Source organism: Cololabis saira, chromosome 15 (genome assembly GCF_033807715.1).
Source record: "Cololabis saira isolate AMF1-May2022 chromosome 15, fColSai1.1, whole genome shotgun sequence".
Taxonomy (NCBI): domain Eukaryota; kingdom Metazoa; phylum Chordata; class Actinopteri; order Beloniformes; family Belonidae; genus Cololabis; species Cololabis saira.
The window spans coordinates 2,570,409-2,596,856 of record NC_084601.1 but is presented as its reverse complement, the minus strand read 5'-3'; the positions used below and the strand labels follow the sequence as shown (position 1 = coordinate 2,596,856).

The window sequence follows — 26,448 nt, the reverse complement described above, 5'->3', positions numbered from 1 at the left end:
TTGAGTGGGGTCTGTCTGAGGGTGTGGGGTTTGGTTTGGGCCCTGTTTTTAAAACGTTTTTTTAAAATTGTATAATTTTTAAACATTTAAAGCATTCTGTACTACATTTTTTTATGAAAATGGCTTTCTAAATACAGTTTGATCTATTGATTGATATTTCTTGTCAATAACGGTCTAAATAATAGCTATTTCAAGACACAGAATAAATAAATAAATAAATAAATAAATGACTTTTTGTCCAGGCTTTTAGATGTAAGACGTCTGTTTAGGTGTGACAGAAAACAATGCCAGCAATGATGATTTCAGCAGAGGTGAACAATAGTGATGATGTTGATGCAAGGTTTAACTGACAGAGCGTGTGATCAGAGGAAGAATGGGCGCACGGCACTTCCAGCCTGTTGCGCAATCGTCCAGTGCCGGCTGGTCAAGGAGGAGGGCGGGTGGAAATGAAACTGCTCGGTGCGCAGATCAACAAATCAACCAAAGATGGTGCCAACAGAACCAAATCCCTCTCTCGTTGGGGGAGATTTTACATTATTTTTCTTAAATGTCTACTAGCTTGAACTTTAAGTGACTTTATGTCTTAGTGAATGTGCATGCCGTCACCCCCTGGCTGTCACTGCAGCCCCCCCGGCTGGATGCGTTGCAAAAAGCTTTGCATTTGCACACGGTGCAAACAGTGTTAAGTCACAAGGCTACATCAAATATTCTGCTGTTTGCACCCTGGTTTGTCAGAAAGAAGTCTCAGCGCCTCTTTGAACACAGCAGGAGTGGAGACTTTAAAGAAAAGTGACCTCCAAGGCACACCTTTTTAAATTTGAAGGATTTTTTATTTTTATTTTATTATCTTCAATATATTAGGTTTCTTCCTGTATTTAATTTTTATATTTTTAAGTTTTTTTTTATTCCAGTTTTTCTATCCTATTGTCTCATTGACATTAATAATGTTCAAAAACAAGAATCCAGAAACATTGCACCTGCTGACGGAGGCGAGGAGCGCCTACACCATGCCGGGAAGGTAAACGTTACTTCATTCACTCTGTGTTTTTAACTGTTAAGGCTGCTTTAAACTGAGATGGAACGTCATTCATTCATATATTTAAAATATGCTTTTGGGCTCAGAAAAATACTTAAGCTGTATCTGACTCTGTGACTTAAACTTGCAATGTTAAAGTGAGGTTTTTTTTTCTTTCTATAAAAAAAAACCTCCCTTTTCCTCCTTTGTGCTGATTTGCTCACGCTCCTCCGTGACTGGACTGGTTTTCCACACGGGACTGGTCCCCCGTCTGATGGGATTAGCTGTGCGCAAACGTGGATTTCATTTGGCTGATTTGTCAGATTTAATATCTGATCCGATTTAACTACTGATTACACTCAAAATGATCTGAGTGCGAATGAAGAGATTCGGACTATTAACTTTTATGCAGTTTTGTATGTTCAAATTGTTGTGCATAATTATCTAATTGCTGCCAAAGGGAGGATGTAAAACTAGACACCCCACCCCTTTCTTGTCTTATTTTTGGAACAGACTCCAGCTGTGTTATTTTTGCGCAATGTATGCATTTAATTCTGGTCATGTTGGAATTAGATCAAACCAGTATTTGGATGATGTTTTAGGACCATGAGCTCATATATTATCTTGATGGCGATAGACAGTTCGTGTGTTCTCATCCAGGACAAAGATTAGAATAATGTTTAAAGGATTAAAATTAAGATGACAACTTAAAACGAATTATTTGCACACACAGATACTATTATAATTCTGCTAAACATCTTTTGTATCAAAAGTCCCCCTTGTTTGTCTTCTTTCTTGTCTTGCTGCTGCAACAATGTGAATTTCCCCATTGTGGGACAATAAAGAAAAATCTAATCTAATCAGAGTTTACTTTAAATCCCAAATCAGTGGAATACTCAGCATATCACAGAATGGGGAGAAAAAATGCATGAAATTAAAGCAAATCAAGATTCTGCAACTACACCAAGAATCTCAGCATTTCAATTTGATTTTATATTTTATTTATAAATATTCAGTTTGAAACAGCAACAAAGTGATTTCCCTTGGGGGAATAAAAAACTGTTATCTAATTGAATTGTTTAGTTTGATACAATGAACTAAATGGAAACAGAATGTCTCCTGAGAAAATGGGAGGTCTTTGTAGCATGCAGCAGTTTTTGAATTTTCAGGCTTTTTCCCTCTCTCCACTCATTCTTCTTCTCTCAACCAACTTGAACAATGTGTCTTTTAAGAGACCATAATCATGTCTCGCACGTACATTGGTAAATGATCATGTGCTTACAGTATAGAGTCTTTTTTAACCTCATGCAGATTTCACAAAGCACTTTACATTGTGTTTCTTCATTTAAACACTCCCACAAACTACAACACCTCTATTATATATTGGACAAAGTTGGGTGGGTTCAGACTTGCCCAAGGACATTCAAACTGGAGAATAATGGGATGTTCCATTAGTTGCCATGATTTAAGTCTCTTCATTTTAGAGGGTTATGGTTATTTCACCACATGGCAGACCCGAGGATCGGTCAGCCGACTCACACTGAACCAGAGTGGCCCCAAACATTGATCTCATTTAAAAAAAATAATAATAATAATTCATTCATGTATTTCATCCGTCTCATGAGCCCAGCAATGATTTCTGCTATATTGCAGCATTATGTTATATATCTATTTCCAAATTCGTGAATAGTAATACACAATGATTTATGCAGAACAGAGAGAGAGGAAAAAATGCTTTAAATTTAACTTTAAAAAAAGTAAGTAAATATAAAGATATTAAAGGGGACCTATTATGGCATTTAATGTATATTTTAAACAGGCCTTGAATGTCTTAAAAACAATCTAAAGCTTGTTTTTTCTACATAAATAAGAAATTCAGCCTGTGGGCCATGTCTCTAGTTTTACCGCTTCTCACCTCATTTTCTATGTAGTGCGGCGGCTAAGCCCATATATGGAAGGTATTGTGCATTTTATGATAGAAGCATGAAACTTTGTACACAGTTTCTAGACACCATGAAGTTTCTTTTCTGAAGTGGAAGCACTTCAGGAGGGACACCTGGAACTTATCAGAGGAACACATTTAGGATGGTCATATATCCGTTTTTTAAAAGATTGTTCTGTTCAGTTTAGATCAAAAAGGAGAGTTGTGTATCACAAGCATGATGTTAAAATTGTTTACTAATGAGGGATTCTGAGTGGGCGGGCTGTAGCGGAGCCAGAGGGGGGTGAGGGGGCGGTCGCCCCAGGGCCCACAAGCTCATAGGGCCCAATGATAGGGCCCCGTTTTGTGTGATACGTTCATCTATAATCGTAAATTGTAGGCTATAATTACGATAAAATGTGCATTGTGCGGCCAGTGTAGCTAATTCTTACTTTACAACTGTCCTGAACGCATCGGGGCTGTGAGCCAACGCTGATTGGTTCCGCGTTAAATCGACGCAGAGTATACGCCTTAGGGTACAGCGTAGCCTACGGCGTAGGGTACGCGTTGGTGTAACGCTGAACCATAAATCAGCCTTAACAGTTAATTTGCCGACTTGGCAAATTTGCGGCCATGAAGGAGATGATCGCTAAACTTTAAAAGAGGACTAAGCATGTACAAAGTTGTATGGAACAGTCGACTGCCATTGGTGAGTCAGTGTAAGCTTCATAAATAATGTCTTTATCAGAATGTTGTGGCTTTGACCACCTGCCTATTTGAATGAGCTTTGTGTTGTTGTCAACTAGACTAGAGTCTATTCTCTGTTATAGAACTAGACTAGAGTCTATTCTCTGTTCTAGAGCTCAGAAATGATGTTATAGACCGCTGTGTCTATATCTATATAAACAGATAGTGTAATTTTTGACCAGTTAGGTTTTTTTTTTGTATTTAAGCTGTATCAGAGATGGAACTGAGTCAGTCCGTGACTATCTGAGTTTTCAGCTTCATGTGATTGACAGCTGTCAGGTGTGTGTGTGTGTGTGTGTGTGTGTGTGTGTGTGTGTGTGTGTGTGTGTGTGTGTGTGTGTGTGTGTGTGTGTGTGTGTGTGTGTGTGTGTGTGTGTGTGTGTGTGTGTGTGTGTGTGTGTGTGTGTGTGTGTGTGTGTGTTCTTCTGAACAAGTTTGTGACTTTACTCTGCTTTCTGCAGCATAGATCTATAGGCTTGTCTCAATAAAGGTGAGAATAAATGTAGTTTGATGGGTAGGATGAGGTGTTGAAAGTTAAAATGACTATCATAAGGGCCCATGGAGAATGCTCCACCCCCTCTGTACTGAGACCCACGCCACGCCACTGTGGGCGGGCTATGATAATGAGGCTCTGTGCTGATTGGCTGGTGGATTCTGAGTGGGCGGGCTATGATAATGAGGCTCTGTGCTGATTGGCTGCCTGAATGACGTGTAGCAGGGGAGGACATGAAGCCTCTCCGGCCAGAGCAGCGGCTCCGTACACAAAGCGTGTCCCATGCGAGAAGCTTCGGCGTAAAAACAAATTCCATTGCTTTATTTTTTTTGTATCGGACTGCCCTAACTGGCCGCAAATTTAACGGTTTCAGTGTGGACAGAGAGCGTCCGATGTCACGCAGCTCGACGCGATAGGCGCAGAATCTGAACGGCTCGTAAAAGTCACATGACACTGGACGGCTCATCCGGGCGGCTGTACAGACACTGCAGAATTTGGTTGCTTTCCTCCTTTTCTGAGTTGGCAGGGTGAGGGGAGACCACTTTATATATGTTAAAACAAGAAAAAACGTGTTTTTCATAATAGGTCCCCTTTAAATAATATTATTCACGGACGGAAGGTTGCTCTCTCTCCATAATTATCATTGAACGGCTCGCTGCTAGTATTAGGAAAAGCCCTTTAATCTCCCCCATTAACATGTATGAATATGCAGATGGTGTTCTCTTGTACATTTCCCAGCCAAGTATCAATACCTCCTCTCCTGTCTCTTATTTATACATTTGGCAATTTCGCTGGATTTTCTATCAATTGGGAGAAACGTGAACTTATGCCGTTCGGCGCCTCAGAAGGGGGAAGCAGTACTCTGCCGGCACCATTTATGGTGCTGGTGGGGAGCTGTTGACCTCGACTGGGGACATTGTCGGACGGTGGAAGGAATACTTTGAGGATCTCCTTAACCCGACTGACATGCCTTCCACTGAGGAAGCAGAGGGTTGGGGCTCGGAGGCGTGCTCATCCATCACCCAAGCCGAGGTCACCGAGGTGGTTCGTAAGCTCCTCGGTGGCCGGGCACCGGGGGTGGATGAGATTCGCCCTGAGTACCTCAAGTCTCTGGATGTCGTAGGGCTGTCTTGGCTGACACGCCTCTGCGACATTGCATGGAGGAAGGGGACAGTACCGCTGGGGTGGCAAACCGGGGTGGTGGTCCCTCTGTTTAAAAAGGGGGACCGGAGAGTGTGTTCCAACTACAGGGGGATCACACTTCTCAGCCTCCCGGGGAAAGTCTACGCCAGGGTACTGGAGAGGAAATTACGGCCGATAGTCGAACCTCGGATTCAGGAGGAACAATGCGGTTTTCGTCCCGGTCGTGGAACACTGGACCAGCTCTATACCCTCCGCAGGGTGCTCGAGGGTTCATGGGAATTTGCCCAACCAGTCTACATGTGTTTTGTGGATCTGGAGAAGGCATTTGACCGTCCCTCGTGCCATTCTGTGGGGGGTGCTGAGTGAGTATGGAGTCCGGGGCCCTCTACTAAGGGCTGTCCGGTCTCTGTATGATCGAAGCAGGAGTCTGGTTCGCATTGCCGGCAGTAAGTCAGACTTGTTCCCGGTGCATGTTGGACTCCGGCAGGGCTGCCCTTTGTCACCGGTCCTGTTCATAATTTTTATGGACAGGATTTCTAGGCGCAGCCAGGGGCCGGAGGGGATCCGGTTTGGGAACCTCAGGATTTCATCTCTGCTTTTTGCAGATGATGTTGTCCTGTTGGCTTCATCAGACCGGGACCTCCAGCATGTGCTGGGGCGGTTTGCGGCCGAGTGCGACGCGGCAGGGATGAGAATCAGCACCTCCAAGACCGAGGCCATGGTTCTCCACCGGAAAAGGGTGGCATGCCTTCTCCGGGTGGGTGGAGAAGTCCTGCCTCAGGTGGAGGAGTTCAAGTATCTCGGGATCTTGTTCACGAGTGAGGGAACAATGGAGCGTGAGATTGACAGGCGGATCGGTGCAGCGTCCGCAGTAATGCGGTCGATGTACTGGACCGTCGTGGTAAAGAGGGAGCTGAGTCGAAAGGCGAAGCTCTCGATTTACCGGTCAATCTACGCCCCTACCCTCACCTATGGTCATGAACTTTGGGTAGTGACCGAAAGGACAAGATCGCGGATACAAGCGGCCGAGATGAGTTTCCTCCGCAGGGTGGCTGGACGCTCCCTTAGAGATAGGGTGAGGAGTTCGGTCACCCGGGAGGAGCTCGGAGTCGAGCCGCTACTCCTCCACAGTGAGAGGAGTCAGCTGAGGTGGCTTGGGCATCTGTACCGGATGCCTCCTGGACGCCTCCCTAGGGAGGTGTTCCAGGCATGTCCCACCGGGAGGAGACCCCGGGGAAGACCCAGGACACGCTGGAGAGACTATGTCTCTCGGCTGGCCTGGGAACGCCTCGGACTCCCCCCGGAAGAGCTGGAGGAAGTGTCTGGGGTGAGGGAAGTCTGGGCATCCCTGCTGAGGCTGCTGCCCCTGCGACCCGGTAACGGATAAAGCGGGAGAAGATGAGTGAGTGAGTGAGATGAGTGAGTGAACTTATGCCAGTCCCTGCAACAGTTAATAAATAATATTTATTATCCATTTGATTCAAGAATCAAGCAACATATTTGAATTATACGTTAAAGGCACTTTTGGATCATACTCACAAATTGTCGCTACATATGACATTCCCAAATCTGGCCCTGTTTTGATTTTTTCAAATCCGAGACTATGTCAGGATGCATTTACCCAATTTTGAAATTCTGGTAAAGCATGTGGCCCTTGAGGCAATAAACAAATTCAATCCTACATACCAGATCGTAAAAACAATACCTCACTGAACATAGCAAGTATTAGGCAGACATGGACGGATGAGCTGAATGTAAAATTGGAAGAAAAAGTATGGGTTTAATGTTTGAAAAGTATACTCAAGTTTTCTGTGAATGTCAGGCACTGTCTTATACAGTTTAAGACGTTACATAGATACATAGATTCTATTTGGAACTGTGATTGCAAAAAAGCTTCTCCTCTGGACATGGAGGGCAGACACTGCACCCACATGTGATTTGTGGCCAAGAGGAACGGCAGGTTTGCTTCACCTTGAGAGACTTTGTAATGAAGAAAGCCAAGACCTGTTTAAGAAAATGTGGGACCCTGTAGTGCAATTGCTTCAAAGAAAAGACTGTGTCAATGGGAAACTCCTTGCTGTGTGTACTACTTATTTTAATTTTCACTTTGTGAAACACAGTTTTCTTTAAATATGATTAGTTTATTGTAGTGATTGTGGCCTTTATTATTTTCTTATGAGATGTGCTGAATCTGTTCAAGTTTTTGGGGGGAGGGTTTTTCTATTTTCTTTTCTTTTTTCATTTCTTGCTCTATGTTTCTCTGAAATTCTGAAAAACAATACGCATATATGAAAAAAATATATTATTCACTGAATAAAAATGTGGGATTATGGAAACTTGCTGGCTTAATACAACCAAAATAGTTACAATTATAAATAAGTTTAAAGAAACACTACCCCTTGTTTTATATTTACAAAGTAAGATGTACACTTGTATAGTATGTCACATGTTAATCAATAGTTATTTTAAATCTTATTTTTACCTTTTTATGCTGTTTTAATTGCATATTAATGTGTAATCAGACAGACAGAGTGCAGCAAAGAGCTTTGAGAAGAAGTTATTGCTTCCCATCAAACTGGGAAGGGTTAGAAGGCCATCAGTCAATAATTTGGAGTAAATCAGGGTGCAGGGATAAAAGATTCATGGAGAGGAAATGTATGTGATACTGTTGAGAATCTAAATTCCACCTCAGCATCAGTTTAAAAGTTTATTAACAATGGGAACCATAAGCCTTATCGGTTTGATTACCCATGCCAAACAGTGCTGAAAATGAACAGACAACTAGACATAAAACATACATTTTGGCATGCAAAGGTGCAGCGACAGGCTCACGGGTGTTCATGGCTGCAGTGGAGATACAGGTGCAACCTGCAGAGCTGTGCTTTTTGCTGGTAGGGCTCTTTTTAAGTTTGATACATTAAAGCAGTTGTGAGGAAGCTAAAAACTGATGTAGGTGTACCAATGTCCTCATATGAACTTGTACTGGAACCGATAAGGTTATATAAAGAACTGAATTGATTATGGTATCGGTATCAGTAAAATCCTATCAAGGTGCCAGCAACTTACCAACTGTCAAGCACAGTGGTGGAGTAGTGATGATTTGGACTCATTTTGCAACTGCAGCATCTTGGCATCTTGAAGTTATTGAGTCGGCTATGAAATCCTTTAAAAACTTAATAAAAGTTAAAAGCTTTTCATGCACTGCTTAGTTTTAATATGTCATATATCTTTTATCTAACTTTATGACATAGTATGCCCCGTACATAACATTTTACAAGTCAAAGAGGATGTGTTTTTCTTCTTCTTTTGGTTACAGCTGTATGTTATCTCAAATATCACACGGGCAAAACGTTGGGTTACTTACGTAACCCCGGTTCTCTGATAACGTAGTGAGGTATCTCAGCCTATAGGAGAGCGCTCTCATGCGGTCGAACTACAGAAGCTCCAATGACACTCCGTCTGTCGGAGACAGACCAATGACAGCAGTGATGGGAGAGCCCGTCCCTCTCCCTTACATCCTCACTGCCGTCAGTGCACGGGTTATTCTAAGCATGCGTCTTCCTCACGTACTGCAAGGAGGGGAGTGTGCTGAGATACCTCACTACGTTATCAGAGAACCGGGGTTACGTAAGTAACCTAACATTCTCTTTCTAACTTCGTTCAGTATCTCAGCCTATAGGAGATATAGACAACTCCCGTATTGCAACATGCTCTCCGAAGCCGGCACTCTGACCCCAACAGACGAACAGACGAGGTGTAGATCAGACAGCGGCCGCCTGGAGGACGGAATGGGCGCTGTAACATCCAATCTATAAAACCTGACAAATGTGTGAGGCGAAGCCCATGTTGCAGCCTTACAAATGTCCTTGACAGAGACCCCTTTAAACAGGGCCCATGAAGTGGCCATGCCCCGGGTGGAGTGGGCTCTCAAGCCCAACGGAGCCTGTAAGCCCCTGCACTCGTACGCCAATCTGATAGCATCCAAAATCCAGTGAGACAACAGTTGCTGCGAAATGGGTTTCCCCTTGTGGGATAAAGCCCAGGACACAAACAGCTGGTCAGCTGTCCTGAAACCACTCGTCCTCTATACGTACGTGTGTAAAGCGCGCACCGGGCACAGAGAGTTCAGCCTCTTTTCCTCGGCAGAGGAGAAAGGTGGAGGATGAAAAGTATGAAATCAGTTTGATAGGGGCACAGTGATAAGACGGACGTATCACTTTCGGCAGGAATGAAGGGTTAGGAATAAGGAATACCTTATTGAAACCCGGTGCAAACTGCAGGCAGGAAGGGTGAACAGAGAGCGCACCCCACCCACCCATTTGGCTGAAGACAAAGCCAAGAACAAAGCAGTCTTAAGTGACAATAATTTCATGTCAATTAATTCCAGGGGCTCGAACGGGCGCCGGCACAGGACGTTGAGCACCAAAGAGAGGTCCCAGGATGGGACAAGGGTCCTGGGGACCAGGAGCCTTCGGCGTGCGCCCTTCATAAAGCGGCACACCAGCGGGTGCTGACCGACAGTATGTCTTCCAAAGCCAACGTGGCAGGCAGAAATGGCGGCCATCAGCTCCTGCAGGAAGCACAATACCTCCGCCACGGAGCACTGATGAGGGACAACATTATTCAGTTCACACCAGCCCTCAAACACACCCCATTTACCATTGTATAATGAGCGTGTGGATGGAGCCCTGGCACCCTGAATGGTTTCCACCACCCCGGGTGGTAAACCAACAGCGGTCAAATTCAGCCTCTCACGGGCCAGGCCCACAGAGCCATGCGCTCCGGATGGGGATGAAATATCTCCCCGTTCGCCTGGGACAGGAGGTCCCTGCGTAACGGAAGTGGCCACGGCTGGGCCGAGAGCATTTGGATTATCTCCGTCAGCCAGTGCTTCCCTGGCCAGCGCGGAGCGACCACAATCACCGGGAGGTGATGCTCCCTCACTCTTGCCAGAGTGGGAGATATCAGGCTGAGAGGTGGAAATGCGTAAAGCAGTACGTTTGGCCAGGGATGTGCAGGCCCGTCACGAACCAGAGAGAAGAACAGAGGACACTGAGCGTTTGTTCGCGATGCGAAGAGATCTACGACTGGCCGTATCTCTCCCAAATTTGTCTAACAACCTGGCGATTGAGGACCCACTCGCCGTACACGGGATTTCCTCTCGAGAGGAGATCCGCCCCTGTGTTCAACCTGCCCGGGACGTGCGTTGCGCGCAGAGACAGCAAATGCTTGCTGCTCCAAGTCAACAAGGCGTGAGCCAGCTTGTGCAGCCGCAGGGAGCGGGTCCCTCCCTGGTGGTTTATATAAGCCACCATCGTGGAATTGTCACTCCTTACCAGAACATATTTTATTCTGAAACCCAAGCCCGTGATGTGGGTTATCAGAGTAGCTGAATCTCGGGCCGACAGGACATCCGTGTCCGAATGGAGGAGGTAATCGTCTATATACGAGTGAATCCTCAGCCCTGAATCCCTCAGAGGATTCAGAGCAGCCTCCACGCACTTGGTGAACACCCTCGGAGCTAGTGACAGCCCGAATGGAAGTGTCACGTACTCGTAGGCTGTGCCCTGATAGGCGAACCTGAGAAATTTCCTGTGCGCTGGGAGCATATGAACGTGGAAGTACTCGTCCTTCAGGTCGATTGACGTAAACCAATCGCCTGAGCGTATGGATCGAGACAACACTGCGAGAGTGAGCATTCTGAACGTGTATTTTCTCAAATAAGAGTTCAGAACCCGCAGATCCAGGATGGGCATCACCCCCCCCCCTCCTCTCTTCGGGACCGTGAAGTACCTGGGGTAGAAACCCAGTTGAGTTTCTCCCTCCGGAACGACCCTGATCGCCCCCTTGCTCAGCAGAGAGGATATTTCCTCCTCCAACACTCGAGCAGCGTTCCCGTTTGCAACAGAAATCAACATGCCGTTGAATTTCGGTGGTCGGGAGGCGAACTGCAGCCTGTAGCCCCTCATCACTGTTTTCAGTACCCAGGGCTGTTGAACAGTGACCTCCTGCCATCTCTGCGTTCAGCTGGCGAGCGGAGTAATGGTGCCCTCTACTGGGGGCGAGGGGAACCGTGACAACGGGAGGGACCCCCGAATCAGGCTTAATTGAAGTAGTGAGGAGCCCCCTCCTTCCAGGCCAGAACTGGGCTGGAGGGGGGGTGAAACAGGGAGCACTGGGGGAACGTGTGCTCGAACTGGTAAGTGGCTGCGGTCGGGGGAACAGAAAAGGCCGCCACGCAGTACTTTTGCGGACAGATTAAAGCATCTGGCGCTCTCCTCCGTTTTGCTGGTGGAGGGTGTAAGTGCATCCGTCCCGAGGGGAAAAGGAACAGGGACCTCTAGGTGCTGATACCAAGTCCCCCCAGAATGGCGAGGTGAATCAGGGGGCACACCTCTTCTGCCCGTCCGAAGGCTCAGAAGGGCGGGGAGGTCTACGAGGGAGGCGGAGGCCGAAGGCCTCTCCCTCTTTCTCCCTGAGGTCGCACGCCTGCTTCATGGTGTCGACGGCGGGGCCGAACAGGCCCTTAGACGGGTCGAATTCCACGACTTAGATGTCCTGCCTCTCTTTATCACCAAAGCTGGACAGGTTCAGCCATAACGACCGCTCGCCTGCCACAGCGAGGCCCATGGAGCAGCCACACCCTTGCACAGCACCCCGGGAGCTGCGGAGGATGAGAGCGGCGGTGTCTCCTCCCACAGAGCCAGGTTGGGGGAGCCCGAGTTTAGCTGTTGCCCCATGTCCACCAGCAGCTCTGCATGGTAAGCAGAGAGAAGCGTGACGGCATTAAGAGCCCTCACAGCCTGAGCTGAGGATTTATAGACCTTCTGGTAAATGGAGGCCATGAGCTTATCCATTTTCCCAGGGAGGAAAGGGCCGGATGCTGACAAGGTGGCATGGCAGCCAGGGTGGAGGCGGGAGGCGACAGACGGCTCCACCGGCGGCGGCCCGAAGAGCCCCATCTCCTCCATGCCCAGGACATCTAGTCCTGAAAAACCCTTGACGGGCACTCTGTGTCTCAGAGGCTTATCCCAGGAGCGCTGTATCTCTCTGATGCACTCTGGGACCGCAGGCAAGAGCTGTTTGGTGGCAGCTTGTGACGTGGCAAATTGACGTTGGATGAGATAGTCGCCCAGGCCAACACACGGCCAACGTTCCGGGGGCCATCCTGGGGACTGTGCAGACCTGCGAGACAGCTCCGGGGGTCGCCCACGAAGCCGGGCAGACCGGCGAGAACGCTCGGGGGGACGTCCACGAGGCCGACCAGACCGGCGAGAACGCTCCGGGGGCCGCCCACGAGGCCTAGGCCTGGGTCTTGACGCGGGTCTCGGCGTGGGGCTTGGCGGTCTTGGCATGGGGCTCAGCGTGGGGCTTGGCGGTCTTGGCGTGGGGGTCGGCGTGGGGCTTGGCGGTCTTGGCGTGGGGCTTGGCGGTCTTGGCGTGGGGCTTGGCGGGCTCGGCGTGGGGCTCGGCGTGGGGCTCGGCGTGGGGCTCGGCGGTCTTGGCGTGGGGCTCGGCGGTCTTGGCGTGGGGCTCGGCGGTCTTGGCGTGGGGCTTGGCGGTCTTGGCGTGGGGCTTGGCGGTCTTGGCGTGGGGCTTGGCGGTCTTGGCGTGGGGCTTGGCGGTCTTGGTGTGGGGCTTGGTGTGGGACTTGGCGTGACGGGAACGTGACATGGCTCTGGAACGTGACATGGCTCTGGAACGTGACATGGCTCAGGAACGTGACATGGCTCAGGAACGTGACATGGCTCAGGAACGTGACATGGCTCAGGAACGGGACATGGCTCAGGAACGGGACATGGCTCAGGAACGGGACATGGCTCAGGAACGGGACATGGCTCAGGAACGTGACATGGCTCAGGAACGTGACATGGCTGCGGGGGTGCCCGGGTCCGAGGCGCTGGCTGCGGGGGAGCCCGGGTCCGAGGCGCCGGCTGCGGGGGTACCCGGGTCCTGGGCGCCGGCTGCGGGGGTACCCGGGTCCTGGGCGCCGGCTGCGGGGGTACCCGGGTCCGGGGCGCCGGCTGCGGGGGTACCTGGGTCCGGGGCGCCGGCTGCGGGGGTGCCCGGGTCCGTGGTGCTGGCCCCCCCTCGAGGGGCGCCGGCCCCCCCTCAAGGGACAGATCCCAGATGTCCCCAGAGTCCACATCCAGGGCGGGCTGGGGGGGGACACGGGTCCTCGGAGCTGGCTGGGGGGGGACACGAGTCCTCGGAGCCGGCTGGGGGGGGACACGAGTCCTCGGAGCCGGCTGGGGGGGGACACGAGTCCTCGGAGCCGGCTGAGGGGGGTCCGTAACCATCACCGGAGGAGGGGCTGATGCGTCCGGGACCACCACAGGAACGTGGGGAGGTGCATCCGAGACCACCACAGGAACATGGGGAGGTGCGTCTGGGACCACCACAGGAACAGGGACAGGTGCAGGAGCTGGAGCCGGAACAGGCTGGGGCTGGCGCTGGCGCTGACGCCGTCGCCGTTGCATCTGCAGGCTCCTGGGTCCACCCAGAGCCAGGCGTGTTCCCCAAAAGGGGTCCCAACACTCACGCACGTTTTTAGCCGCTTCACGGCAAAGGAAGTCCCACATGGTGAGGTACTCTCCCGCTGGGTCCACCTGGTCGGTCCGTTCTGTCATGGTTTGGTTATTTTAGGACCCAAGTGCAAGAGACAGAGGGAGGCTGGAGTCAGGAGTTCTCAAAAACAAAAAGGATTTAATCCATAAAAAGGCAAAAACAAGGCGCTGCAGAGCAGGATCAAAAAACACAAAAACCAGGATCAAGACAAAAACTACAAGGAGACATGGAGGAGAGAACAGTACGGACCGACAGAGCACAAAGGAATGACAAGACAAGATATACTGAGGGGATAACGAGACATGACGAGACACAGGTGCAGACACAATCAAGGCAGATGGGACACAGGCGGGGCAAGACAGAAACTGAAGGCAAACTGGAGGCTGGGGGAATGTCAACCTTGACAAAGGGATGAGCTCGCCTCGATGCGTTAGCTTATCCCCTCGACAGACGGGCTAGTAAGGGGTAAAGGCTACTAGCCGGTCTTAAATTCAGGTTAGCAGGTGTGAGCTGCTAGACCGACGGGGATGAGCTGGCCACGACGCGTTAGCTTATCCCCGACAGACGGGCTAGTAGAGGATAAGGGCTACTAGCTGGTCTTAAACACGAGTTAGCAGGTGTAAGCTGCGGGCACCGAGGAAAAAGTTTCACCCGGGCTAAAAATAGCAGACTGACAGGGCGACCTACCAGTCTGAAGTTGTGGAATGACACGCAATATTCCTCAGCGAAAGCCGGCGGCAGAGCCGAAGTCCTGCGCTCGGTGACGAATTCCTTAACGGCTCGTCTGTGAGCTGCAGGAGGAGACAGATTCTGGTTGGTGACTGAGGAGAACTTGTAGTTTCACTCTCGGGGAAGAAAGCGAGAATAACCCGTGCATTGACGGCAGTGAGGATGTAAGGGAGAGGGGCGGGCTCTCCTGTCACTGCTGTCATTGGTCTGTCTCCGACAGACGAAGGGTGTGCCCGAAATGCCATACTAAACAGTATATACTAAAAAGTATACTTAAATTCGACACACTTTTGAGTAAATATCAGTAGTGTGCATTAATTCGGACGTACTATTAAGAGCGCACAAGGCACTTCCTGCCGTAGGGAGGGGGGGGAGTTGTTACCATGGTAACCTGTCACAGCAGCAGTAGCAGCACGGCTCCGCTCTTTCCCGTTTATTCTGGCCGAAACAAGATGACATTATATAATATTATTAAATATGAATATTATAATATTAATATGATATAATAATATTATTATACTTAATATTATACTTATGACATTATACGTATCACTTAGCAACCAAACGCCGCTGCATTGCATTGTGGGAAGTTTCTGCTCGGCTAGTGTCCATCAATCCACACTAATAAATTTCTCCGCAATGAGTATGGATAGTACACACTATTGAGTACGTACTAATGTTTCGGACGCACTAAAAAATCTCGCACACTCATTTTGCATACTCATTAAGTGGGTGGAAGTATGCAATTTCGGACGCAGACGGAGTGTCATTGGAGCTTCCGTAGTTCGACCGCATGAGAGCGCTCTCCTATAGGCTGAGATAACGAACAAAGTTAGAAAGAGAACTGTCTTCACACCCATTCTCTCTCTTTTTGTAAGTGAGAGTATGAAAATCTGTTGAACTGATAAATGAAGAGCTAGTCAACGGATTAAAAAACCGGCCCAGAAGAGCATTCTTGAAACAGTTCACATGGACATGCACTGTCGGCATCGCTGCTCGTGATTAGTCATTCAGTCTGTGTGTACAATGCCACGTAGTTTCATGTGTTTCACCTAAACCTGGCTATCAAGGTCAACACTCTCTGAGATGTTTTAAAGGTCAAGTTTAGGAACAAGAAATATCATATAGCACAACTCCTTTTTTTTTTTTTTTTTTGAACAGTATGCTAAACCTTGAAGACGTGCAGAAAAATGGCACGAATGGCACCAACCATTGCCATGACAACAGCCATGCACGGGAGGCTCGAGAGAGGGAGAAGAAAGTTGCCCAGAGGAGGCTGTTTGTGGTTTCTATCATCTGCCTCGTTTTTATGGTTGGTGAGATCGTCGGTAAGTCATGCTTTTTCTGTATTCTTTCATCTCTTAATCCTAAAATCCACTTTCCCAGCTTCTTAGTATTAACCAGTACAGATCTATACTAGTTGATGCCCCTTGAATCTGCTGCTACTGATTAAATGATGCCATATATTGTCTAGTCTCTTACCTGCTAATGTCAACTTTTGGCTTTATCACATTTCCCCTAAATCCTGACCTTTCTCTTTTTTTCTCCCTCAAACCTTCCCTCCTTCACTTCCTCTCACTCTCTTGAACTCCCTTGAGGCTTGTGCACTTCCTTAACCTCGGATTGTAGTTTACCATTTCAGCAGTAATACGATTAATCTTTTAAATGCACAATTTAAATAATGGTTCCGACTTTTCCTTTCCGCAGGTGGTTATTTGGCAGGAAGCCTGGCAGTGATGACAGATGCTGCTCACTTGCTTACAGATTTAACCAGCTTCATCATCAGCTTGTTTTCCCTTTGGCTCTCCTCAAAACCCGCCACGCAGAAGCTGAGCTACGGCTGGCACCGCGCAGGTACGGAGACGGAACCTGCATCACCACCAGCTCTTTACAGTTGTGCTTTTTCAGACTTACTTATTATTTAATATCACATTTTCTGGAATGTTAAGGATAAACTATACACAGTGCTTTGAAAATGAAGTAGCTCCCTAGATTTAACCATATTTTATGCATACAAGACTGTCTCAGAAAATTAGAATATTGTGATAAAGTGATAAAGATAAAGTAATGCAATTTAAAAAAAAAAATAAATAAAAAAAATATCATACATTCTGGATTCATTACAAATCAACTGAAATATTGCAAGCCTTGTATTATTTTAATATTGCTGATTATGGCTTACAGTTTAAGATTAAGATTCCCAGAATATTCAAATTTTTTGAGATAGGATATTTGAGTTTTCTAAATAAATAATAATAATTAATAATAACAATAACAATAATAATTATAATCATAATAATAAAGATGATCATGATAATAATAATTAATAATACAAAATTAAAACTAGTTTTGTTTCTTTAGCTAAATTGTAAAAAAAAAAATTAATATATAATAATAATTTAAAAAATACTGACGAATATTTCACAGCTACTGAGTGGTAACTGGTCTATGATATGACTAAGTAAAAAAGGATCACTTGTGTTTCAATCATCAGTGGAAAATATTTGTGCAGACATATTTTGAAGAAAGAAATGGCTAGAAAATTGTGATCTTTAGTCATCTGCATTAAAAAATTGACCTGTATGAACAAGATCTCCTCCCAAGACAAATTTAATGCAAAGTGGAAAATTGTCCTTTTGGAAATCAAGTTGTTCAGACTGAAGACAAGAGAGACGAGCCAGCTTGTTAGTTCACAGATGTATTTATCTATATGTTTATTTGACAAGGACAAATGCATTAGCATTGCTTCATGAAGAATATTAAGTAGATGAGATGCATGCAGGTTTCTAGCAGAAGCTAATTTGCAACCCTGTCCGTGGTTAGACTTTCAAGATTAAAACAGATTTGATAAGATATTGAATTTTAAAATACTACACTAAATAAATACAATACAATGTTGTCCTTCAACAAAAACATCAGACAGCATAAGAACAAAGAAAATTAACATTTTAGAGTTTGAAGGATACAGGACTGTCTCAGAAAATTAGAATATTGTGATTTTCTGTAATGCAATTACAAAAACAAAACTGTCATACATTCTGGATTCATTACAAATCAACTGAAATATTGCAAGCCTTTTATTATTTTAATATTGCTGATCTTACAGCTTAAGAAAACTCAAATATCCTATCTCAAAAAATTAAAATATTCTGGGAATCTTAATCTTAAACTGTAAACCATAATCAGCTATATTAAAATAATAAAAGGCTTGCAATATTTCAGTTGATTTGTAATTAATCCAGAATGTAAGACATTTTTGTTTTTTTTAATTGCATTACAGAAAATAAAGAACTTTATCACAATATTCTAATTTTCTAAAAAAGTCCTGTACATGCATTTCCCTTCACACAAAGGTCAAAGGTCAGAATCTGTTAGCATGAGTGGAGGAATTTTTGCAGTAACGTGCACATCTGCGACAGCACCGTTGAACAATAATCCAGGTCCAGTCACGACCCAAACGTGGTGATGAATCCGTACAGCTATCTCAGTGCACGTTTGTGTTTCCCTCTGATTAATTCTGCTCACCGTCCTCTCATCACGCAGAGATCCTGGGAGCGCTGCTGTCAGTGTTCACCATCTGGCTGGTCACGGGAGTGCTGGTGTATCTGGCCGTGGAGCGCCTCATCAACGACGACTACACCATCGAGGGCGATATCATGCTCATTACCTCTGGCTGTGCAGTGGTGGCCAACATTGTGTGAGTGAAACTCACACTTATCAATAATTCATAACAGAGGACAGTGCAATGTTTTTGAATGTTGTAAATTTAATTGGTGTCATCTCTCTGAAGAGGGTCGAATGTTTTTTCACGCAGTTGTACGATGTTCTGTCTGTGAACAGCATGGCGGTTACTCTGCACCAGTCTGGCCACGGCCACAGTCACGGCGGGCTCAGCTCACACGGACACGGCCACAGCCACAAAACAGGGAAGGAAAAGAACCAGGCGTCAAACGGCCTCCACTCAAAGGCTGAGTGTATAGACATGGAGCAACAGCAGGCCAGCCAGGGTACGTTCCAAATATGCCCAGATGTGGTAGTAACGAGTTACATTTACTCCGTTACATTTACTTGAGTACGTTTTGAGAAATGTACTTTTAGGAGTAGTTTTGAATCACTATACTTTTTACTTTTACTTGAGTAGATTTGTGAAGAAGAAACTGTTCCTCTTACTCCGCTACATTAGGCTACGTTGAGCTGTTACTTTTCTTTTATCCCTTTTATCCACGTACGCGTCAATCTCATGACATCACTGGGTGATTCTTTGGGAAAAATGTTTGTTTTTGCATGTTTTGTCACATTTACACAGACTCAAACACACACAGAGTTTCTATGAGTTCATGTTTGTTCTAGTTCTGCCTGGTTAAAAAAGAAAAGTACAAAGGCTTGACATTTTGTGCTACTTGTGCTTAATTTATTAAAGCAGCACAACGTAACTTTCAGCTTTTCTGAGTTTGGCGGCATCTTTTGGACAAAAGCGGTAATGTTTTACCAGAAAGAACACTACGTTTCCCATGAGCACCAGCGCGTACTGCCGGAAAACTCCTGTCCCGTCGCTGCATTTGTTTTGATAGAAGACGGGATGCTTTTCTGTTTCACCAAGTGAACAGACGGAACGCAAAAAAAAAGATGTTAAACTGCTGGAAAGGAACTGGAATTTACCGGGATACCTTAAACAAGGAAGCCAGGGAGCGGTATATGGAGAAAATATTGATTAGTAACGGTCTGGATCCATATGAAATCCCTACTGAAGACCCATGTGTTTCAATAAATTTGTATAATAGTACAACATACAGTACATGTTTTGTATCCCTCTTACTTCTCTTTTCTTTTTTTTTTGACTGCTATATTATGCGGAAGAGGCTCCGAGGCGTGAGCAATATTTTTGTTTTCCTCGTGAGATTATTTTTTTCCTCTGCAGCTACAAATAAGAGTTAATATTTTTTCCTCAACAAACTAGTTTTATCTGAAGATTGGGGTTAATTGCACCGCAGAGAGCTGGCCAGCAACTGCGTTTAGCTGGAGTGGGGAATAAAACCCGTGTTTTGATCCGACCCGGTCTGTGTGAGTGTTTGTGGTTTAAGGTTGATTTATGGTTCTGCGTTAAATCGACGCAGAGCCTACGGCGTAGGGTACGCGCGACACGCACCGTACGTTGCGCGTCGCCACGTACCCTACGCCCTAGGTGTGCGTCGATTTAACGCAGAACCATAATTCAGGCTTTACTGTGTGGAAGCCGGTGTTTGGTCGTTACAGCCGCGATCCAAGCGAGCGGACGACTCTTTCACTCTTTTACTTTGTTATGTCAGATACTTGGCCTGCGTGGTTCTGCCTCCGAGCAGGAAACCGTTGAAAAGTTAAACCATTAGGATCTTTTCCCCACGTCTGTTATGTGGAGCTGCTGCAGCCACAACGCAGCAACAGCTTCTGCGGAGCTCTGTGCTCCACGCCCCGCCCATTTTCGTCTCGACTGCGAATCGGGAAGGAGGGGGAAGTGACGTATGCCGTAAAGCAGTCAAAGTCGTAACGATTTGTAGTTTTTTAGTGTGGCAGGGTTCCTACCATGCTCCTCAAAGTTACATAGTGCCAGTGAAGGTGATACAGACCCCTCAGAACATGACAGAGGTGTCATTAAACCTGTTGGAAGTTGATGTACCATCACAATGTGAATGATGAAATATTAGATTAAGGTGGAAAAGTTACGTAGTGTCGCTTTAAGTTATTTTATTTATTTTATTATTTATTAATGTAATTTAATTTACTTTAAGATTATTTTAATTTAAGCTATTTTTAATTTTTTTATTAATTTTAATACATTTTATTATTTTATTGATTTAATTTGCCTGAAGGTGATTATTTTGTACTTTTGTCTGTTTGAATGGTTGTGTTAAAAAATAAATCAGACGTTACTCAACAGTTACTCAGTACTTGAGTAGTTTTTTCACCAAGTATTTTTTACTTTTACTCAAGTCATTATTTGGATAACTACTTTTTACTTCTACTTGAGTCACATTATTCTGAAGTAACAGTACTTTTACTTGAGTACAATTTTTGGCTACTCTACTCAGCTCTGAATATGCCATCATCTTTCAGCTTAATTTCTCCTGAAATACTGTGTGAATATGACAGTGACATCATTCATTCTGCTATTTTGTTTGTTTTTCTTCATTGTTCCTCAGGTGAGAGGACTCAGCAGGGCAATGCAAGTGTGCGAGCGGCATTTGTGCATGTGATAGGAGATCTCTTCCAGAGCATCAGCGTACTGGTCAGCGCCATCATCATCTTTTTCAAGGTAATGCATCTTTCTTTGTTTATGAAGAGTATGAAAAGTTTGAGAAAAAATGTAAAGGGAGCCAAGGTGCAGAAACTAGATCTGAAACACACGAGGACGAGTGGGGAACAGAAGGAACTGGTGCACTTGTGTCATTAACGTTTTATGTAACAAGTCTGGAATTTTAATGAAAGTCTTATTAATGTTTGAGCTCCATAATCCCTGCAGCGTTTTAATGAATATAATGTGCAGGAAATAAGAGATGTATTTGAATCACATTTTGTTTGACTCTGCGCTGTGACTTGTGAATACAGAAACAAAAATATGGCTTGTCCTCCACCACTAAAACAGATTTACCTGAAATAATTTTCAGGTTAATAAATGAGTAATGATAAATATGAATGTGGTTTTATTTTTCTATACTTTATTGTCTTTGATGTCATTGCTCTCTGCCAGAGATATCTAGAGGCAGATTTTATTTTCTGTGAGATTTTTAGCTTTTCAGAAATCTGCAATAACTGACAAGTACGTTGATATACTTTGCTGAATTTGCAGTGCAGTATCAGTCCATGATCGACTGATTTTAAGAGGATTTTTTTCCAAACATCTAAACTTCTGAAATTTCCCATCCAGTAAAAAAATTAACAAATAAATAAAATAATAATAAAAAATGATCAATTACTACTATGCTATCTATAGTTTTGCTGTTTAAAAAATATACTATTATGCATCTGTAGGTTTTACAAATGATAACATTCCTACATTTTTGTATTTGATGGAAATGTCACAGAAGCGACATTGCACAAATATAATGTGTTTGAAGATGCTAATAAGCATCAGGAGGCTTGGAAGGATTGTGTTAGTGAGTTGAGTTTGACAGATTATCATCCAAAAGCTTTTTTATTATCATTTATTATTTTGATTTTCTGTCAGTTGCACTTGGTTGACATTTTATCCTAATTAGTCTCTGCATGAGTCCAGTATTTATTAACTTATAGGGTGAACGATAATAAATATATGACTACTGTTTCTGATTTTTCTCCTCACACATGCACATATACTGTATATACAGGACTGTCTCAGAAAATTAGAATATTGTGATAAAGTTCTTTATTTTCTGTAATGCAATTTAAAAAACAAAAATGTCATACATTCTGGATTCATTTACAATCAACTGAAATATTGCAAGCCTTTTATTATTTTAATATTGCTGATCATGGTTTACAGCTTAAGAAAACTCAAATATCCTATCTCAAAAAATTAGAATATTCTGGGAATCTTAATCTTAAACTGTAAGCCATGATCAGCAATATTAAAATAATAAAAGGCTTGCAATAATTCAGTTGATTTGTAATGAATCCAGAATGTATGACATTTTTTTTTTTTTTAATTGCATTACAGAAAATAAAGAACTTTATCACAATATTCAAATTTTCTGAGACAGTCCTGTATATCTGTGTATACGCACGCACGCATGCGCACACATTTGTATTTATCACTCTTGCTGTGTTATCTTTTTTCCTGTTTTTGTTCTGGCATTGCTAAGACATGTGTATTCTTGCTAAAGAAATGCACAAAGATCTGGGTGTTTAAGCATGAACTGCTGAAAGCATTTCAGTCCATTACAGATCATTTCCCAAGGCGAGCCAGATCATGAGCTACTATGTATTCCTCAGTGAGTCCTCAGTGAGGTCGTTTAGTCTTTTAGTCGTTTAGTCTCTGCTACTTTTTATTTCCTTCATTGTTTTTTACAGTTATATTTTTTTGGTTTTTCACTCAGGATGTGCAGATGCAGCACATATTAGATAGATCTTTTTTTTTAGATTTATTTATTTGCACAGTTAAAAATGACACAAATAAAAGTACCAACTTTACAAATTAAAGTGCAGGAAGAGGCGAAAACTCAAAGAGCTTATCAGGTGCCTCCACCTATAGTTAACATAAAATTTAATATCATACTTATAAAAACAAAATATACAAATGAGCAATTAGAAATATATAGATGATAGAAATAAATGAAAATTACAAAGAATTTACACAAAAGAAAAATGATTGGATATATGAATAACGATAAGGAGTACAATTTAATAATTAAGAAACAAGCAAAAAATAAACGACTAAATAACAAACCAAATGAACACAAACAAAAATAATTTCAAGGAGATTACACAAGATGATAAAATGTGTCAGTACATCCATTACTTATGCCAGGACAGTTCCATTTTCAAAACCAAAATTAAGTGGTGTTTCAGACATCCTTTAAAACCTTATACAGAGAAGCATTTTTTTTGCTTAATGGGAATATGTATTCCATAGTTTGATTTTAGATACAAGAGACAATAGATGTTTAGCAAGACTTGTAACACCTATTCTCTGCTTTGTTTTTTCTTGTAGCCAGAATACAAGATTGCAGACCCCATCTGCACCTTCCTGTTCTCCATCCTGGTCCTGTGCACGACCTTCGCCATCATGAGAGACATCCTCCTGGTCCTGATGGAAGGTGAACAGTCAGCACAATGGAGGAGATTATTTCCTGGGAGCATTTGTCTGACTGTTTCTCTCTCTCCCTCTCTTATCTGTTCCCGTCTCAGGAACCCCGTCAGGGGTCAAGTACAGCGAGGTGCTGGACCATTTGTTAGCAGTAAAAGGAGTCACAGCGGTCCACAACCTTCACATCTGGGCTCTCACCATGAACCAAGCTATGCTCTCAGCGCACGTAGCCATAGGTGAGGAAAGAGTCACATAGTAAGAAGTCGAGGAGAAAAAAACATATACAGTATATAGAATAGAATGTGAATAGAATAGATGAGAATGGTCGAAACAAATAATAAAAGCACCAATAATCAGTACTCGAGTTGTAAAATAAAACCAGGGGGGTGGTGGATTTTATCATATGGGGACAGATAATTTGTGCTGATTACAAATAATATAATATATTACAAATAATAGCAGTGGCCAAAACACCTGCAGAAATACTGCAGGAATGACATAGCAGCAGTTAAATGCAGCCTTCTGTAAGCTTTAAATATCCACTGGACTTACATCAAATACATCAAAACACAACAATAAAAAACAGTTTTCTGAACTTATCAATATGACTCTGTCCTTCACAGGATAAGTAACATGGATCACTGCAAAAACTCACAATCTTAACAAGAATATTTGTCTTATTTCTAGTTAAAATGTCTCATTTTAGTAAAAAAATCTCTTTACACTTAAAACAAGACTCATCACTGGAAAAAACAACAATTTTCACCTGTTTCAAGTAGATTTTCACTTAAAATAAGTAGAAAAATCTGCCAGTGAGACAAGATTTTTTTGCTTGTAATAAGAAGAAAAATCTTGTCCCACTGGCAGATTTATCTACTTATTTCAAGTGAAAATTTACTTGAAACAGGTGAAAATTGTCACATTTTTCTGGTGTTATTTTTCTGGTGATGACTCTAAATGTTGAAATAGCAGTAAAACCACATTCATTGATGAAATGACATAAGGGATGGAAAGGGGGGATGATTTGGACCGTTTTTATTTCAGGGGGGGGATGCCATCCCCCCTCATCCCCCCTCAACTCCAGTACTGTATATATAGAATGTGAATAGAATAGATGAGAATGGTCGAAACAAATAATAAAAGCACCAATAACATCTAGTAAGACAAAAGAGCAACGCTGTTTAGCTCTTACTCGAGGTTCTACGAGCTACTGTATCTATTTGGTTTACATTTTACATGGTGAGAAATCTATTATGGTCCTATAGCATTCATTTATGTGTAAACAAGCAGCAACACCTTCTGAATGAGCCCAATGAACTTCCATCTCTGTGCAATTATAAAGTGAGTGTTTGCGTGCAGCTATCCGGCTCCATGCATGGCTGAGCCCAGCCCAGTGCAGCTGGATGTGTAGTTTTATGAAAAGTTGTACAAAGTCTAATGGTGGAAACCGGAGCCCGAGGCCCATCATTTTCAAACTGTCCTCTGAGTCATTTAAAATTCAGAATATAGATGTGGATTATGTCTGTTTCTTTGAGATAAAGACGCTGGACCTATTTCAGCTTTGCCAAAAAGTTAGAATGCTGACTCAGTTTCCAAAGCGAATGAAATGTAAATACAAAATATGATTAACTCTTGTTGTCGTTCCCTTGTCTTCCCTTTCCTCCACAGATGATTCGGTCGACGCTCAGACTGTTCTCAGAGAGATGACGCAGGCGTGTTTCTCCTCCTACAACTTCCACTCCGTTACCATTCAGATGGAGCGGCAGGCCGACCTGAAGCCTGGATGTTCACTCTGTGAAAACCCACAGAAGTAGGAAGTGGATAAAACGGAGGCTTGGCCGGTCTGTGGCCATGGTTACGGGACACGATGGCTGTCTTTCACTGCGACTTTTAGGACAAATTTAGATAACCGTGTTTCAAGTGCCTTTTGTGATAAAATGCTAATTTGATAGCAAGGAGGATGGCACGTTATGGAATCATTTCCTCATCCTCTTGTAGTTTTATCTTGTTTTCAGTAAAGATTTTACTTTTCCATATGAAATTTAAAGGGGATGTTGAGGAAGTAAAAGCATGTTTTATATGGGACAGCATGTATTTGGGAGCATGTATCAGAAGAAGGTGTCTACTCAATACTGACAAAACACAAGCCTTTCACTTCATTTCGGGCTATTTAAGTCTGAAAAATATATAATTTAGTGAGCTGTTCAGATTTCTTGGGTTTTGTTACATCACACTTCTCATCTATGGTATGGTGTTGCATTTATTTCAAATGTCGACACTGCAATTAAACAAGAAGAGGGGCCTCTTGTACACAAAGCAGGACCTCTCTTCTGCGTGTCACTGTATTTTTTTTCTTTGCTTATACTCAATTCCTCAGCAGCAGATGATTTCTACTGAGATGATTATCTAACTTCAGGGTCAGGTTTTATTGCACTTTCAATTCACAAAAAATACGGTGTCTAATCTCCACACAGCTTCAATTCCTGTCACGTCCGCTGCACCTTGGAAGTGCTAACTCACAATTATTTTTGCCTTCCTTTCATTTTTTTTTTTTGGCTTTTTATGTTTAATATTCTGTTCACTTGTTACATAGTTTATGTCAGGCTCATAAAGCTCCACCAATTAATTTGCCATCTGTTTTCTATCCAGACTAGGCAATCTGATTTCTTGTTGGTTGCTCTTTTGGTGGTGCTTAATTTTTTAAGTTGTACATGTGGATTTCCCCTTTCCTATTGAATGTGGAATCAACAGAACCCAAAGACAAAGAAATAATGAAATATTCTATATACAGTACAGACCAAAAGTTTGGACACACCTTCACACAGATGGGGAAGTGTGTGCAAACTTTTGGTCTTTACAGTATATAAAAGGGCTTCAACTTGTTATTAGTGCTTCCTGGAAGTCATGAAAAACGTTTATCTGAGCAAGTACATACAGTGTATATTTGTATGGAGAGTTATACCAGAAAACCTGAGGAGCGCTGCATGTAAAACACATCCTCTTTGACTGAAGAGGAGAATCACTTCCTACTCACAAAACACTGGTTTATGATCCGTGCTACAATAATTGGTCAA

The 26,448-nt window shown here is 43.9% G+C and overlaps 1 protein-coding gene across 2 annotated transcripts; it reads left to right on the top strand.

Moving 5' to 3' along the window:
* The first annotated feature begins 434 nt into the window (after positions 1 to 434).
* LOC133460998 (proton-coupled zinc antiporter SLC30A2-like) lies at positions 435 to 26,448 on the top strand. 2 transcript variants are annotated; one of them, XM_061741742.1, is made up of 9 exons: positions 435 to 1,018; positions 15,778 to 15,944; positions 16,324 to 16,470; positions 18,160 to 18,313; positions 18,457 to 18,623; positions 20,793 to 20,905; positions 23,279 to 23,384; positions 23,476 to 23,610; positions 25,043 to 26,448. In XM_061741742.1, the coding sequence occupies exons 1-9, from the start codon at positions 945 to 947 to the stop codon at positions 25,186 to 25,188; spliced, it is 1,209 nt and encodes a 402-aa protein (XP_061597726.1). In that variant the 5' UTR covers positions 435 to 944; the 3' UTR covers positions 25,189 to 26,448. The 2 variants fall into 2 exon arrangements, with proteins under 2 accessions (XP_061597726.1, XP_061597727.1); XM_061741743.1 differs by lacking the exon at positions 435 to 1,018 and adding an exon at positions 8,872 to 8,946.